This window comes from Rattus norvegicus, chromosome 10 (assembly GCF_036323735.1).
Source record: "Rattus norvegicus strain BN/NHsdMcwi chromosome 10, GRCr8, whole genome shotgun sequence".
In the NCBI taxonomy this organism is placed as follows: Eukaryota; Metazoa; Chordata; class Mammalia; order Rodentia; family Muridae; genus Rattus; species Rattus norvegicus.
In genome coordinates, this window is record NC_086028.1 from 90220456 (window position 1) to 90237458 (window position 17003).

A 17003-nucleotide genomic window follows, 5' to 3' on the forward strand; every position below is an offset into this window, starting at 1 on the left:
TTCTGGCTAATTACTGCGAGATGGGTAACGGAGTCACATTATGAGGTCTGTTCAAGTTTCTAAGAAACTGTTGGCCTGTTTTATGAAGGAGCTAAAACAGCGCTTTACATCCATTTGCAGTGGAAGTTTTTGGGCCTTTTAGTGCCTATATGGTTTTGCTAACTGCACTGAAGTAATGTAATCATTATCACACGTGTGAGTAATGTGCCACTGTGGCTTCTCTTGGCATAGTCCTGGTGACTAATGATGTTCCATGTTTTTTCGTTTTCTTATTTTCTTTTTGTATTTCTTGGGCTTATGTTTTTTTTTTTTTTTCGCTCATTTTAAGTTGGGTTATCTTTATTATTTCTTTGCATATTGTGGACTTAAGTCCTTTATCAGATATATGCTTAGCAAACATTTTCTCCAAGTCTTTTGCTTGTCTCTATTTTCTAAAAAAGTGTCTTTAGATTGGTGCGCCTCCCCTTGAGAAGCTAAGTAGCAAGGGAGCTCAAGGGGGGATGCATGAATGACTTCTTTTCTGGTTCCAGACATTCGCTTGCAAATCCCATACGTTTAAACAGCTAAGTGACATTCCATTTTGTAAACGCACCATAATTTTCTTTTTCCATTCTTGGTTAAGGGACATCTCAGTTGTTTCTAGTTTCTGGTTCAGAGACTGAACTGACAACCAGGGAGTCTGCATGGGACTGACACAGGCCCTCTGCATGTACATTATAGTTGTGTAGCTTGGTTTTCTTGTGGGAATCCTAACAGTGGGAGCAGGGGCTGTCTCTCTTTGGCCTGTATCATTTTCCTGTTGGGTTGCCTCCTCCAGCCTGAGGGGAGGTATCTAGTCTTACCGAAACTTGATATGCCATGTTTGGTTGATTTTCATGGAAGGCCTTCCCTTTTCTGGAGGGGCAGGGAGGAGGAGTGGATGGGAGCAGGGACAGAGGGGAGGAAGGGAAAAACAGGGCGCAGGGGAGAGGAGGGAGGGGAAACCATAGTTGGGATGTAAAGAAAAAGCATCTTTAGAAGTTCATTAATCTTTTAATAAATCTCCTTAATCTCTTTTTAAAAATGGATTATGCTTTTGGCATCACATGTAAGAAGTCTTTGCCTTGCCAAGTTCTTAGAGGCCTTACTATGTCTTTCCTTTCCCTCTTGTCTCCCTCCCTCACACCACCCCCCTTCCTCTTTCCTCTACCCCTCTTCACTGTCAGATCTTGTTTTAGAGCCTGGCTGGCTTCAGACACTTGATGTTCTTGCCATAGCTTCTTATGCACACGTGACCTTGATGCCTAGAAGCTGGCATGTTTTGTAGCTTTATATTTATAACACGGGGTCCATTTTGAGTTCTTTTTGTTTGTTTTCAAACACTGGAATTCTTTCAATTTTTAAATGACATGCCCAATTCTTATTATTAAATTGTTCATTTTGAAACTTACTCTTATCCTTTTTCCAGGCTGGTCTCCAACTCTTGAGTTAAGTAGTCCTCCTTCTTAAGACTTGATTTCCATTTCAGATTGAGATAAAAACACTGGCTATCTCAGGGAAATACACAGGAAAAAGTAATCTGGGATGGATTTGATTAGTTTTGGAATCATGGAGACAATGTTGTGATATTTTATTTGGCAAGCAGCCTGAATTATTGGTGTATTACTATTGTTCATCACAGAGAACATGAAAACATTCACAAAGAAAGAACACAAAGTGACTTCGAGAATCTCCATTTGCTTTCAGACATAGAAAATGCCCTTAATGCTGTCAAGTTGATGACCTCTGACAAAGTTAAAGCCACCAACTTAACAGATTCCCTTCAAGACCTCAATATTCATTTAAAACCAGAAGATCAGCAGCTGTTAGAGGAAATCCTCGATGTTGATGGTAAGTATAACCATTGTCAGCCAGTTTGCCTTAACAACGTAGCCCTACTGACACCAGTCACCAAGTTTAGGATAATACACTTGTTTGTTTGAGCTTTTGAGTCAGTCTTTCTTTATATAGAACTGGAATTGTGTGTCCCAGGCTATCTTGAACTCTTGTTCCTGCTGCTTCAGCCTCTTGAATCCTGGGATAACAGGTGCACAGTACCCCTCTGGCTGACAGACCATCTTAAATATGTTTAGTAAGCATTTCCGAAAACTGTCCTTTAAGGTCTCATGTGTTGATTCCACTGGGTTAAGTCATATTTCTTGTGAACATCTGCTGAGTATCAAGGAAGGAGAAGTGATCTAAGAAGGTTGGGGTGACTGGGGACTCTCAGAGAAAGAGTAAGAGAGGGGTTTCTATCCTGGCTGAGATATTTAGGGCAAGAGGTTGAGTGAGAATATTTGAAGCTTCCAGACAAATGTATATAACATTGAAGCTATTGTGCGAGATTTTTTCATTAATTATTTAAGATAGAAAGTAACTATCTAGGATAGTGAGGGGACTGGGATATGAGGAGAGCCAGAAGGGTGGTAGGAGCAGGGTAGATGTAAGTGAAGTGCATCATACATTAATAAATGCATGACACGAAACCGCATGTCGGTTCGTGTGCTGAATATATAGCAATAGCAAATAAAATGAAAAGAATTAAGGCACAATAAAGTAAAAAGAAAAGGCATGCAAAATAAAGTAAATACCTAAGACAAGCTGTGAACATTGATTCATTGGTCATGACAACTGAGAGGCTACAACGGCCTAACATCAGGGATACATTGTCACCTAGGCAACTAGAACCACTTCAAGTTGCATAGTGTGACAAACCTGATCATTAGTGGTTATGCAATGTGTAAATAAGTAAGAATGCAAATAAATAAGAATAATTACATCTAGAAAATGTTTATTGAGATAAGATATGACAAACAAAAAGGCCGTAACTAGAAATGTAACTCGGTGGATAGAGAGGTTTCTCTGCATGCTGGAAGCCCTGAGCTTGACCCACTACTGTATAAGCTCCATGTGGCGGAATATCCCTGACCCCCAGCACTCGGTGGATAGAGGCGGAAGGATGAGGAATTCAGGGTCTTTTTCAGGTACATAACATGAAGCTTGATATAGGAGAAAAAGTGAACAGTGGGAACCAAATCTACACATGGTTTGATGGTGTAGTCAGAAGGGACTTGTGAGAAGAGCTGATTTTGATGTTGAATTTGAAATGTGAGTGGGAATTAGACAAAACTCAGAGATGCAGGGATGGGGGCTCAAAGGAGTTAGGAAAGAATAGTCAGTGTGTGCAAAATATAGAAGTTAAGAGGTTTTAGGGGACTCCAGATAGTCTAGAATATCTGATTTCTTTTCATGTGTGAGATACAGGAGATCATCAAGTTTTGGCACGAAGGGGAAACATTTATGTCAGGAGATATTTGTGGTCAAAGAGTGGAAAGTGTGCAATAGCCACTAGTTCAGGCTAGTAACAGAATCTCAGAGGTCAACTACATATAATACATGATTGCAGGACAAAGATGGGTAAAGATAATGGGTAGAGTGAACATAAGGCCGGGGACGGAGCACTAGGCTGTACTCTGAGTGTAGCAGCAGCAGCAAGAAAGGGTATTTATAAGAGCCTTAAGAATTAACCAGAAAGACGGGGAAGAAATCAAAAGGAAGCTGTATTAACAAGTAAAACAAAACAGTGTAACGCAGGAACATATTAAATTAAATAAAATAGGAAAACACTCCTTAGCTTGGTGATAAGCTGTTGTGTATAATTTTAAAGAGCTCGCCTTGGGAGCTCTCACCGTGCTCCCTGCTAGGCTCCTAGATCAACCACAGCCGGTCTTAGCTCCACCAATGTCCAGTTGTCCATCTTTCCCAGGAGCTGTGATTGCTCCCCCAACCCCTAAGAGCTAGCTTCACTAAGCCTCCAACAACTGCCTCAGCTGCCCTCTTTCTCCTCCTGCCCACCTTAGCCCCGCGGATGGAAAACATAAGACAGTTTTATTATTTTAAAACTAGCCAGATAACTCAGTGGCTGGGTGAAGAATTCCTACCCTAATCTTTTCACCTAGCTCCCTCCACTCTCCTTGGCCCCTCTCGTGACGGAAGCTACAAACTCTATTTGCCCCAAGACCTACATGACTGTAGTTTCCTCCTCATTCCGAAGCCTGGGTGGAATTCCTTTTCTCTGCATTCCTTCTCATCCTCCTGGGACCCGGAAGTCCCACCTTTCCCCTTCGCCCAGCAATTGGCTTCCTCTTCCTTTATTGACCCAATCAAGACCCTCTACGATAAGTAGTTAACTTATTATGAACAGGTTTTGTGGCAATTGATCAAAGCTAGTCACCAGTAATTGAAGCTGCAAATGAATATATGAACGAAACTTTCCAGAAACGAGGCTGTGATAGAAACAGAAGCGATAGAGTTAGGGGGGAATTTGGGATAAAGGGAAGGGTTTGTAAGGAGATAAGGGGAAAGTAAACAGATGAGCTGGTTTTGTCACAGGGTTTGGGTAGATACACAGTATCTGTCAGGACAAAAGTCCATGGTGCAGAAAGCTATGACATGTTTTAAGGGGGCGATAAGCAAGCTGAGGTAGCATGTTGTGGGTATCCATTGCGTTTCTTGACTATAATTGAATCTTTGTACTGCTTTTCTCCATAGAAAATGGAGACGTTTCCCAGAGGGCTGCTCTTTTAGCACTGAAGAGCAATAAGCGTTTGAAGGATTTTAGAGGTGAGGATAGTTGAGAAGCTTTGTTCATTTATAATTTCGGGAAAGAGCCATAATTGTGGGAACTGATGGTATATTTACATGCATAGATAGCTTCAAAGGAGGGTGCATGTGGAGAACCAGAGCTCAGTGTTGGGTGTTTTTCTCAACCTGTGCTATTGGAGTCCTATCTCAAATTACTTTGCCCATTTCGATGTTCTGAGGCATTTCCTGTTTTATCGTAGTTTACTTGTTACTCATTACTTAGTTTTTAAGCTTTAATGTATATTTTTCGTTCATTCATTCTGAGTTGATTTTTGAACATACCCAGAGATAGACTTCTAGCTTCATTCTTATGCACTAATTTTTTTGAGCAATATACTTTTCCAAGCACTCACTGAGGAGACCCTGTCTACTTAAGCATATCTTTAGCACCTTTGCTGAGGATAATTCATATTTTCTTGACTGTTCTCAGACAGGCTACTTACAGTAAAACACACAAACGAACAACTAGCTTTGTAGGGCATAGCATATGGTTTGTGTATTCCATAGGAATGTTTTTACATTTGTTTCCCTTATTTGACACTAATACGTCTCTTGAGTTTATTAATGCATACTATTATTTGTACCAATTATTACTATATTAGTCCCCTATTAAAGTATTTGTTTTTAAATAGAAAGGAGATAGGGCTGTGGGGAGAAAATTCCTCTTTACATTAACATTAGTTTCCAGTTATTAATCAGTGTTTAATTTCTTCTATGTTTGTCTTACATTTGAGGTTCCGGTTTCATGTGTATTAAATGAGGGTCAATATTTAACACATTTAGGGCACGTGAGTACTGAATGCGAATGGAACTGACCTATCGTGTCTTTAATTGAAAAAAAGATGAAGCAGTCTCTATAAACTTTTAAATTCCATTAAGATTTGTTATTTAGAATTCAATTATATCTAAACTGAATTGTTTTGATAGAGGCTAATGAAATTGCAAAGGCTCTAGACAAAGTCACCAGTGAAAAAATCGGAATTGATGATTTGAAACATATTTCCAAAGGCCTGGGACTTGATGTTCCAGATAAGGAATTACAGGATTTGGATGCAAAGGTTTCTAGAGACGGTACGTATTTCCTTCTCAGAGTCATTTACTTATTTATGTATTTATTTATATATTTTTATTTATTATTTGTATTTTGGTTTCTCAAGACACGGTTTCTTTGTGTACCCTTGGCTCTCTTGGAGTTAGCTCTGTAGACAAAGATGGCTTCAAAGAGATCTGCCTGCCTTTGCCTCTCAAGTGTTGAGACTAAAGGCATATGCCACCACCGCCTGGCCAGAGTCATTTATTAAAATTACACATATAACTAACTATTTAGCCTCAGCCATAAACCCGCAGAGCTTGGTGGTTCTGAATCAATTTCAATGAGTTCGGCCATAGTAGATTTCCCCTTTTGGCTGGATGAACTTTTTATTCCTGTGTTACCCTCATTCTGAGCATTCTAGGGAAATACAACCATTCATCCCTTCTCTTCCCATCTCTTTACCTTTTGAGACTTAGATAACAGGTTTCCACTGGTCAGAAGCAGTGAAGCTGTACCAATCCCATGAAATAAATCCAATGTGATTTCCCCAGAATCCTCAAAGAGTTAGGTTGGTGATTATCAACTCCTGCCATTGGAGTGTTTACATTACCCGGAGGACCTTGGGGTGCTGTTTTCTCCCTAGGTTCCAAGTATATGGTTGATAAAACGCAAGAGACTGAACATGTTCGTGTGTGTGTGTGTGTGTGTGTGTGTGTGTGTGTGTGTGTGTGCATATGTATGCTTTAAATGTAGTCTTCTTTAGCCACCATGGTTGATTTTCATTTCAGCACTCATTTTCTGGCGGGTGAGTGATCCCCATGATAATATAAACATTACGAGGCACTCGTAAGGCTAAAAGACCAGAGAGTCGGGCACTAGGGCATAAGCGTTCCAAACAATGGCTGGGGTTGGTGTAGGTTGTAAAACATTCATTGGCTTCACCGCAGAGAAGACTTAAGAGTAGGCCTAACACCGCGCCTTTCTGAGTTGTGTCTCCCAGAACCAGACTGAGAACCACACCCGGATGGCTTTGGTTTGGGAAAGTGGGCAAGCACGCGTAACTTTTAACCGAAAGCCACCCGTTCTTCCATTTCATTTCAGAGGAGGGAAACGTGGATTTGAAAGATTGGCTGATGAAGTTGAAAGAAACACGGTTCAGAAAAAGTTCAAGTAAGTGGGAATTCTTTTTTTTTTTTTTTTTTTCCTCGGGGCTGAGGACCGAACCCAGGACCTTGCGCTTCCTAGGTAAGCGCTCTACCACTGAGCCAAATCCCCAACCCCTGGGAATTCTTTAAAAGACAGTTTGAGAAGAACAAGTTTGTTTTCATTACTTCTCTGTGCAGTTTCCCAGTGTTATAAAGCAGCCCACACATCTACAGCAAATGTACTCTGCCTGAAGGGTCAACAGGGACCCAGTCACGGACTGTTTCTGATTTATTTTTCTGGAATACCCGTCACTAAAACAAACAAACAAACAAACAAAAAACCAAAACTAATGAAAGTGAATAAGTAAACTAAATTAAGAAAAAAAACCCCACATGTGGCTTCTACCAAAGCCAAACCAAACCAAACCGAAGGACAACAACAAAACCCAAAACCCAAGTAAAACAAACAAACAAAAAACACCAAAAACCCAACGAATGCCCCAAATCCATCTGGAGGATTCATTTTATGTCCAAGTCATGATACAAAAATGGACGGCATTAGTTGGAACTCAGCCATTTTACTGAACCCCTGAGGGAATAAAGCTATTGCTCCTGCATGAAATTCACTGGTGAAGCATATAGGAGCACACAGGGAAACACTGAAACTTACAGAACTGCCCAAGGCTGCTTTATCCGCTATTGCCGTCATGGGACACTGAGTGTAATTTGGCTGTAATGTATTTTGGTAACTGCTATCTCCGTTTTTAAGAGACATCTTTGAACTTTTAAATGTACAGATTTTAAACGAATTGAAACAAGGTTATAAGTCTACAACTATTTTGGATTCTCTGGGTCTACTTGGAGAAGCTCATTTCTTGAGATGAGTTGAAGTAGTTTAATTATTCCCATAGTCTTTACAAACTTGAAGCAGAATTACATTCAAGGTTCAATTTGGATAGCGACAAAAGTAAATTGTTCTTCAGATTCAGTATTTGGAATGCTTTCAAAGTTCACATAGACAAACTATTTTGTTTTGTTTTGTTTGAGACAGGGTTTTTCTGTATAGCCTTGGCTGTCCTGAAACTCACACTGTAGACCAGGCTAGCCTCGAACTCAGAGATCAGCCTGCCTCTGACTCCCAAGTACTGGGACTAAAGGCATTCACCATCACTGCCTTTTTTGATATTTTAATAGACAGAAATATTTTATCCTTGATCCTTTAGAATGGGGTCAATAAGATTTTATAAGTACACCGTTGATAAACTTCTTACAGAGTTATAAAATGGTTACAGACCTTAAGGGTTTTTTTTTCCCTTTGTATCTGAAAATATCTTATGCACATGATTTCTGAAGTAAATATTGCATTTTATTGACATATTAATGTCATCTTGCTATTACTTATGTGACATTTTTGTGCATTGGCATATACAGGTAATTCACTGTAGGGAAATCAAATGCTAGAGAGTAGTCAAACTATGACTAGTTTTTCCAGTTTGAAAAGTATTAAATTGCATTATTTACTTTTATGTGTATGTATGTATGTATGTATGTATGTACACCGTGTATGTTTGAAGGTCAGAGAACAACTTTTGGGAGTCAGTTCTCTCCTTCCACCATGAGGTTCCGGGGGATTGACTTCAGGTAGTCAGTGAGTTTACCCGCTGTGCCCTCTTGCTGGTTACCAGTTTTCTAAGTTTTAGCATGTGGATGACTTCAGAATACCTGAAGGAGTATAAGCAGATATTCTAAGGTTACTCTTTACATAATATTATTTTTCAAACTTCATTTAAATTTTTATTTGATTTTTTTTCAAAAAATTGACACGTGAAACAATACACTTCATTAATGGAATTTTCACAAATAATGAGTTTTTATTGCTCCTTCTTCACTCTCCTCTCCATTTTCCTGTACTGCCCTTTTGGTGACATCCCTTTCTTCTCCAACGTCTCCTTCCCTGTGTTCATGACACAAGTATTCTATTACTCTTTCCCTTCTTCCCACTCCTTTCTTTAAACTCCTCTCATGGTCCCCTTTCTTCTTTCATGACTCATATACCAACGTGCCAAATGTGTGAGTGTGTGTACATGTGTTTATAAATCACTAACTCTCAATTTAAATATCCACAAAGACGTTGTTTTATACATTTTTGTCCATAAAATCATAGTCTTTCCAAAGCTGTTTTCCTTTCATCGTAAGTCAAGGAAAATTTGATAGTGTCCTTGGTATTTGGGGGGTGGTTTAAATTAGTTGCTGTTACGTGCCAAGCACCTCTCACAGCTGAGTAAATTCTGACTGCAATAAGCACTAGATGTGTTTGTTGTTATGCAGGATATTTCAAGTGTTTTTCAATGTTCCTACATCATGTTTTTTCCCCACGTAGGAATACAAGCTGCCTTGAAAGCTCTGGCTTCCATTAGGAAAAACAAGATCAATTCTGGTGATCTAGTCTCCATTTTGAAAAATATTGGGGTTGCATTACCCAAACGTATAATTGAGGCAGCGCTAAAGAACATGTCCCTCAGTGGTGAGTATCTAATGTTTCTAATTACCTTTGCCTCAGTCACATGAGTCTTCTAGAACTTTCTGAGTCTGTGGAGGTGCATTTGCTTCATGGGTTATCCTAGGTTTTCTTTGACCTACAACCTAATGAGATTCTGGACACTGTTATCCAGGGTCTAATTCTAGTCTCAGCAATGCCTTGCAAAGGAGGATATGCAGCAGTAGTGTGTGTGTGTCCGTGTGTGCATGTGTGCGTGTGTGCATGTGTTCATGTGTGTATGTGTGCATGTGTGCATGTGTGCGTGTGTTCATGTGTGCATGTGTTCATGTGTGCATGTGTGTGCATGTGCATGTGTGCATGTGCATGTGTTCATGTGTGTATGTGTGCATGTGTTCATGTGTGTATGTGTGCGTGTGCACATGTGTTCATGTGCGTATGTGTGTGCATGTGTTCATGTGTGTATGTGTGCATGTATGTGTTCATGTGTGTATGTGTGCACATGTGCATGTGTTTGTGTGTGCATGTGTTCATGTGTGTATGTGTGCATGTGTGTGTCTGAATGATACTATTAACCTGCCTGACTTGTTCTATAAAGTGCTTTCCAATAGAGCAGTTACTATCATTGCATTATAAGATACATTATCTTATCCCTGACTTCCCCCATGTTCTCCAACATTTTCCCTTTCAGAGGATGGGAAACTGGACATAGAAGAGTTTCTGAACCATTTGATCAAGGCGCAGCTCGCATCTATCCCGGAAAGTAAGTCTTTCGTTGTTGTTGAATGGAGATAGAAATGAGATGTTGTAAGTCCCCTTTCAGATGGTTGTGAGCTCAGTTTAGACTGTGATCAATTTCTCATGCCTTTGTGCTATACATTTTTAATCTTTAGCACAACTGGAAAAGACCACAGTAGCAGGGAAATGTTAGTTAGCTTCTTTCTAGCCTAGACACCAGAGTCTCGATGCCTATGTTTCCCTAAGGGCGTTATTTAAAAAGAATGAGCCAGCACCTAGAATTAGTTTCCTTGGTTGCAATCCAAGTCCACTTATGAGACAGAGTAGCACATAGTAAATCATTAGTTCTTAACACTAACGTCCAGTCCTTCCCTAATAAATAAGAGAAAACTTTTGTCGTTGATATTAAGAGAATTCTTTTGTTTAGATTTTGCTATTTAAACTTTGATTTCTTGTTATTTCTGTGTATGATCCCCTTTCTCTCCCCCCCCCCCCATTTTTCCTGGTAACTCCTCAGCCTGGTAAAATTTCGACAGTACTATACAGTGTGCTAAGTATTTTTTTTTTTTTTTTGGTGTTTGTGTTGTTTCAACCTTCTGGGTTTTCTGACGTGCTCTTGTTTCCCATGTCTGCAGTACTGAAAAGATCAGTGGCTGAATAATTCTGACATCAGGCTGAGATTATATCCCCAGCCCATCACGTCATAGCGGCGTACAGTCTAGCCATTGCTTTGGGCAGACATAACTGTATAAAGCTGGCAAACCAAAAATCATGGTGGATAGAATTTTTTTGTAGCAATGCCTCCTTTGGGGGATTTCTTAGTAATATACTCCGTCCATCTATTTTATTTTGTATTTGTGTGGGTATGCGAGAGAGAGAGAGAGAGAGAGAGAGAGAGAGAGAGAGAGAGAGTGTGTGTGTGTGTGTGTGTGTGTGTGTGTGTGCACGCGCGTGCATACCTACAGGCATCTGTGAGGCTGGAAGGGTAGTCAAATCCCTTGGAGCTGGAGTTTTAAGTGGTTTGGTGCTACCTGACACGGGTGCTAGAAACTGAACTTTGGTCTTCTGCAAGAGCAGAGAGGTCTCTTCATCACTCAGTCAAATCTCCTAAATTAATTAATTTAGTAAATATAATTAGTAGTAAATAAAAAATATGTCCTGAAACTCAACAGAGAAAACTTGTCTTTTCTTTGTTCGGATAATGAATAGCTTGAGGTATAATTTATGCCTTAGCCACTAGCAGCTGCAGCTCGAAACTTAATGTGTAACTACTTTTTATTTCGTTTTTCTGGAGCTGAGGACCGAACCCAGGGCCTAGCAAGCGCTCTACCACTGAGCTAAATGCCCAGCCTTGTAACTACTTTTTAAAAATGTATCTATTTAATTTTTTTATTTACTATTTTATGTTAGATTTTATTTCTATTTCTACATTAAGTGAACTGAGTTTTCAGTGAATGATTGTTCAAATTACTATAGCCAATGGATGTTGCTATGTTGTATTTTCACACACATTCTTGGGATATTTTCCTTTTCTAATAATTTGCCTGTTGATTCAGGGACTGTTTGGAAGTGTGTCCCTTGCTTCCCTGATTTTAAGTTTCAATTTATTGTTATTTTTAATTCCATCATAGTCAGAGAATGTATGATACATAAATAATTTCAACATGTTTATTGAAATATCCAATTTGCTTTATGGTGCAAGAAATGCACGAAGCTAGGCCTTCCCGTTGTTGACGGTCCCTTTGTTCCTATATTTAGGTGATGCCCTTATGTTTCATCCTTGCGCATGCTCTTTGCCCTTTATAGATATTGAGAAAATCGGGAAGAGTCTTTGAGACTCTTTTATACTGTGTTCAGTCTTGACGATGTAGACTTGAATATAATTTTACAATGGTGATGGCCAGATGTTAATTTCTAACCCCATCATTCATTTTACCATTGCTAGATGAAATTCTAATGAAAGACGGTTTCTTTTTCTTCAAGCTCATTTTTTATACTGTCAGTTTAATGTAAGGAAAATTTTCTTCTTCATTTATTCATTTATTTTATTCTATTTATTCTTCCTAGTATGAACTCATAGAGTCTTTACAATGGAGCGCACACACACACACACACACACACACACACACACAACACACACACAGGCACACACATATACTTTGCTCATTCTTATTTTAATTCTTGATCTCTCTTTCTCTCTCTCAGAGAGAGGGGGCACACCTGTAGAAGTCAGAGCACGATTTGTGGGCGTTGATTCTCTCCTTTTACTGTGGGCACTGAGGTTCCAACTTGGGTCATCAGGCACCTTCACTAGCTGAACGATCTCGTTCCTCCATTTTATACAGAATGCCTTTTGCATTTCTTTTTTAAAAAAATGGTTTTTGTTTGTTTGTTTGTTTGTTTTTGTTTGTTTTTTGCTGCTGCTGCTGCTGTTGTTTTAAGGCAGGATTTCTCTGTGCAGTCTGGGCTGTCCTGGAACTCACTCTGTAGATGAGGCTGGTCTTAAACTCAGAGAACTTCCTGTCTGTGCCTTCCAGGTTTTTAACTGAAATAGAATTACATCACCTCTTCACTTCCTGCCTGCCTGCTCCTCCTAGTTACCCCTCCCCCAGACCCTCTCCTGCCCTCTACTCACTGGCTGGTTTCCTCTTTTTCTTTTATTACATTTATTAAATGTGTGTGTGTGTGTGTGTGTGTGTGTGTGTGCGCGCGCGCGCGCGCGCGTGCGTGTGTGTAAATCCTTTTTGGTTGTTTGAGTGTATATGATTTCAAGGTTGACAACTTTCATTGGCCAATTAGTTAGGGAGTTCATCCCTGGAAGAGGTCAATTCTTCCAACAGTCAAAAGTTACCTGCGGTTCTATGTCTAGAGGGGCGAGTCTGTGAGATTTTTACCTCTTCCACATTCACAGGTTCATTGATATTACATTGATCTTCCATGTTCAAAATACATTGTTAGAGACACAATGAGTAAGCTCCAAAGAGGATTCTGAGTTAATAAGTGTGTGCATTAGAACACTCATTCAGTTTGGTGCCTGGGTAAAAAGTGAATTGGAAAATAGACTGGAGGAATCTTCAGATAGAGTCAGGGATATAAGAGGAATTAGTCTCTTTCTTTGTGCCTCCATGAACCTTTTTCCTGAGGGAATTGGAGACTAGGGAAATAATGTTTTACTCAAGCAGCAGCCAGCGTACTGTTGGATAAATGGCCTGTTTGCCCTGGGCATTTGACTCTCCTCTCCCCTAATCTGTTCCCTTCATGGTGTCAGAACAGCGGCTTGGTTTCCTTGCACAGGATTCTGGGGCAGTGGACAGTCCTGACACCTTTCTCAGTGTATCTTTGTTACACTCTTCTTCCCGTGGTTTCTCAAAAAAAAAGTATATATTGTGGTACCTTTTCGGGCTCCTAATGGACTAGCGATCAAAGGCTGCATTTTTTTAGTGTACAGACAGGTGAGATACTCAGAGTGGTAGCCCAGTAAAACTGACTACTTGGCATCTTTTTGTCAGATAATTAAAAAATGCACAATGTCCCTATTTTCTTACCCTTGCTAAATAATGTTTTCTCTGTATGTTTTTTCCTTATATCTTCTTGGTAAGTTATGAGAGATACTGAGAAACCTGCATATTGATTTTTGGGGTATGTTTATGCATTAGAGAAACGCATTATCTCTAAGAAACAAAATCTTTTAAAAATATTATATTATATTTATTATTTTAAGTTATGTGTTTATGTCTCTGTATGGGTGAGGCCATGTGAGTACAAGTGCCAGCAGAGGCCAGAGGTGTCGGATCTCCCTGGATCTGGATGTTAGGAGGTTGTGAGTCTCACCATGTGGGTGCTTGGGACTGAACTCAGGTCCCCTGTGAGAGCAGCACCTGCTCTTAATTGTTGAGTCATTTCTCTAGCCCAGCAAAACAAAACTAAAACTGAAACATTGCTAATGGTTTGTGGGAGGCTCCCAGCACTTCTATTCATTTGGAGCTGAGTAAAGTCATATTTTAAGTTTCTTTATGTATTTCAGTATTGCCATGATTTATGATTTTATTAAGGTTGACAGAACTATTTATATTTCTAATCTAATTTCTTATTTTATAGTTGCTAATAAAGTGACAGAAATAATGGGATAAGATATGGAAAGGAATCTATAGATAAATAAAGAGTTTGTTAATTAATTAATTAACTGCCTAATATCTAGGTAGTGTTGGATATTATATGCTATGGGTAAGAGATATGAATGAGTAAATTTAATTAAACCATTTTATTGGATTTATTAATTTTATTTTATGTATGAATATTTACTTGCATGCATGTATGGATACCACACATGTACTTGGTGTGACTGAAAGGTCTAAAGAGGCCATTGACTCCCCTCAAAACTGAAGTTGTAGATGGTTGTAAACCACTGTGTGGGAGTTGGGACTTGAACCTGGATCTTCTGTAAGAGCAAGTATTTTTAACCATGAAGCCATCTTTCCAACTCCAAAATTGAAAATTTAAACAAATAGTAGTATCTGTGACAATATTCTTTTAGTATATTTAAAATAATATATGTGCTTTAGCAAAACATACAAACCACACAGTAATTTAAAATACCCACTTTATTTCTTGAATACTAGTTTAATGGTTGGCTTTATACATGTAAATTTTGTTGCTGCTGCTTGTTTATTAGACCTTTCATCTCTATTGTCTGCTCTATGTCTGATAAAATAGTGATGCTATGTTACTGGTTTTTAATTCTAAGAAAATGCAAAACACAATTATAAATAAATTGTAAACAAGTTAGGCTTATAGCACACAAGGAAGCACAGTAGGTCCCCCTACTCTAAAGACTCATTTACAGTAATGTTTGCAGTCTAAAACATTGCTGTAGGCCTGGAGATGCAGCTCAGTTAGGAGAATACTGGCCTAGCATACAAACAGCCCCAAGTTTCATCCCCAGCACCATAACATGGGCTTAACAGTGCGTGCCTTCCATCCCACCACCATGGAGGTGGAGGCAGAAAGACCAGAAGTTCAGGCTCCTGGCTATGAAGTGAGTTCAAGGCCAGTGATGCTATGTTCTTGAGACAAGATGGCATTTGTGATATTTTAGATCTTGGCAAAATAGGACCAAAAAAAAAAAAGAGAGATGTTAACACAAAATACCTTGAGTGGTTGGTTCATTTAATAACTAAAGTCTATAACTTTGGGACTTTAAGGCAAGATACTTCTAAGACTTAGTTGTTCCATATTATCACAATGAATATGATAGTCATACAACCAAGATATTACATTGAGTTAAAAGATTTCCTCTAATATTTTCACAATTCTGGGAGTTGAACTCAGGATGTTGCTCATGATAAGCTAGTGCTCTGCCACAGAACTACATCTTCGGTCATTTAACTATGATTCATGTTGGAAAGCGTAACACAGACCCAGGGATGGTTTTCTTCTATTTCACAGAGTATGTAGTACTTACATAAACATCCTACTTTTACATGATTTCATTGTTTCCTTAATTCTATCGTGTCGTGTTTCCTTAGAAGAAATGATCGATGCCAGCAGTGTGGATGACGTTTTGAAAAACATGGACATAACACTCACAGACGAGGAGAAGGAGGTTCTCTTTGAACACCTGCCAGCTCCTGGTGAGGCTCTAAAACACTCATAGTAGTTAATGTTATTGGGTTTATTTGTTCTGAGGTTTCCCGGTGGGAGTTTCTAATTCCAATTTGAAGCATCTAAACTGGCTCCTTTTCAAAAGCAATCATTATACAATCACAAAAGTCTTGCTTCTTACTGCTTGATAGGGTGAGAGGTAGTCAGCTCGGATGTGAGTAACTGGTTCATTCTGTTGTCAGGTTAATTCTTCCTAAATCCCAACATTTAAAAGGTTACCCTGCTCTTTAAAAGAACTAATGGTGATCAGCTTTGATCTTAAGGTCTTTGATCCATTTTGAACTAATGTCTGTGCTGGGTGAGAGATGTGGAACATTCTTCTACATGTGGACATCCAGCTTCTCTCACACCAGTCGCCACTGGATAAAGATGGTGTAGGCTTTTCAATGTATGTCTTTGGTACCATTGTCTAGAATGGAATAGCTATGGCTGCTTGGGCTTTTCTTTTTTTCTGTTTGTCCAGGTGTCTGGATTTTTGCCAGTATCTTGCTATTTTGGTTAAATATAATTTGCGGTTAGTTTAAAGTCAGGAACTGAGGTACCCCCAGCATTGTTCTTTTTGCTCAGGATTATTTTTGACTATCCCGAGTCTTTTGGTTTACATACAAATTTTAAAATTGTTTTGTTTATTTCTGTGAAGAAATGTCACTGAATTTTTTTCATTGTGGTAACTTCAAGTCTGTAGAATGCTATTGTTTATATGGCCAATTTTACACAATTCTGTTACTCTGTCAGTATGGGAGGTCTTCCCATCTCTTACTGTCTTCCACAGGTATCCTCTTCAGTGCCTTCTATAAAGCTCTTTAATATCTTTGGTTAAATTTTTGCCTACCTATTGTTTTTCTTGATTATTAATTCAAAGGATTGAACAGTCCTGATAGAGTCTTTAAGGGGCTCTCAAGTTTCCCTCTAAAACAAGCCAGGCCTTCATCACCTGTATTGTTCTCACCGTTATTCCTTAAGTTCCCACCCTCCTTTGAACATGATGTCTTTTCCAAAGTCCTTCCACAATCCTCCCCTAAGCAACACTGCCAGGTCAGTCACAGCGGTAAACCACTCTTAGGTAACAATCTCTGTCTCAGTTAGGGTTTCTATTGCTATGATTAAAACAGCAAAACAAAAAGTCACATAGTTGAGGAGTGGTTTATTTCTGCTTACAGCTTCCAGTCACATTTCATGACCAAGGGAAGTAAGGGCAGGAAATCAAGGCAGAAACCTGAAGGCAGGCACTGAAGCAGGAACCATTGAGGAGTGCTCCTCTTCATGG

At 39.2% G+C, this 17003-nt stretch overlaps 1 protein-coding gene across 8 annotated transcripts in view; it reads left to right on the top strand.

Moving 5' to 3' along the window:
- Window positions 1-17003, top strand: part of Efcab3 (EF-hand calcium binding domain 3) — a 492651-nt gene that overhangs the window by 135961 nt on the left and 339687 nt on the right. For 7 of the 8 annotated variants that reach the window (XM_039086129.2, XM_039086123.2, XM_039086125.2 and 4 more), the window contains 7 exons: window positions 1726-1869; window positions 4570-4641; window positions 5590-5733; window positions 6797-6865; window positions 9221-9364; window positions 10029-10100; window positions 15601-15705. In XM_039086129.2, the coding sequence (XP_038942057.1) occupies window positions 1726-1869; window positions 4570-4641; window positions 5590-5733; window positions 6797-6865; window positions 9221-9364; window positions 10029-10100; window positions 15601-15705 (750 nt within the window). The remainder of the gene's footprint in view (window positions 1-1725; window positions 1870-4569; window positions 4642-5589; window positions 5734-6796; window positions 6866-9220; window positions 9365-10028; window positions 10101-15600; window positions 15706-17003) is intronic. The other variant, XM_039086124.2, reaches the window with a different exon arrangement.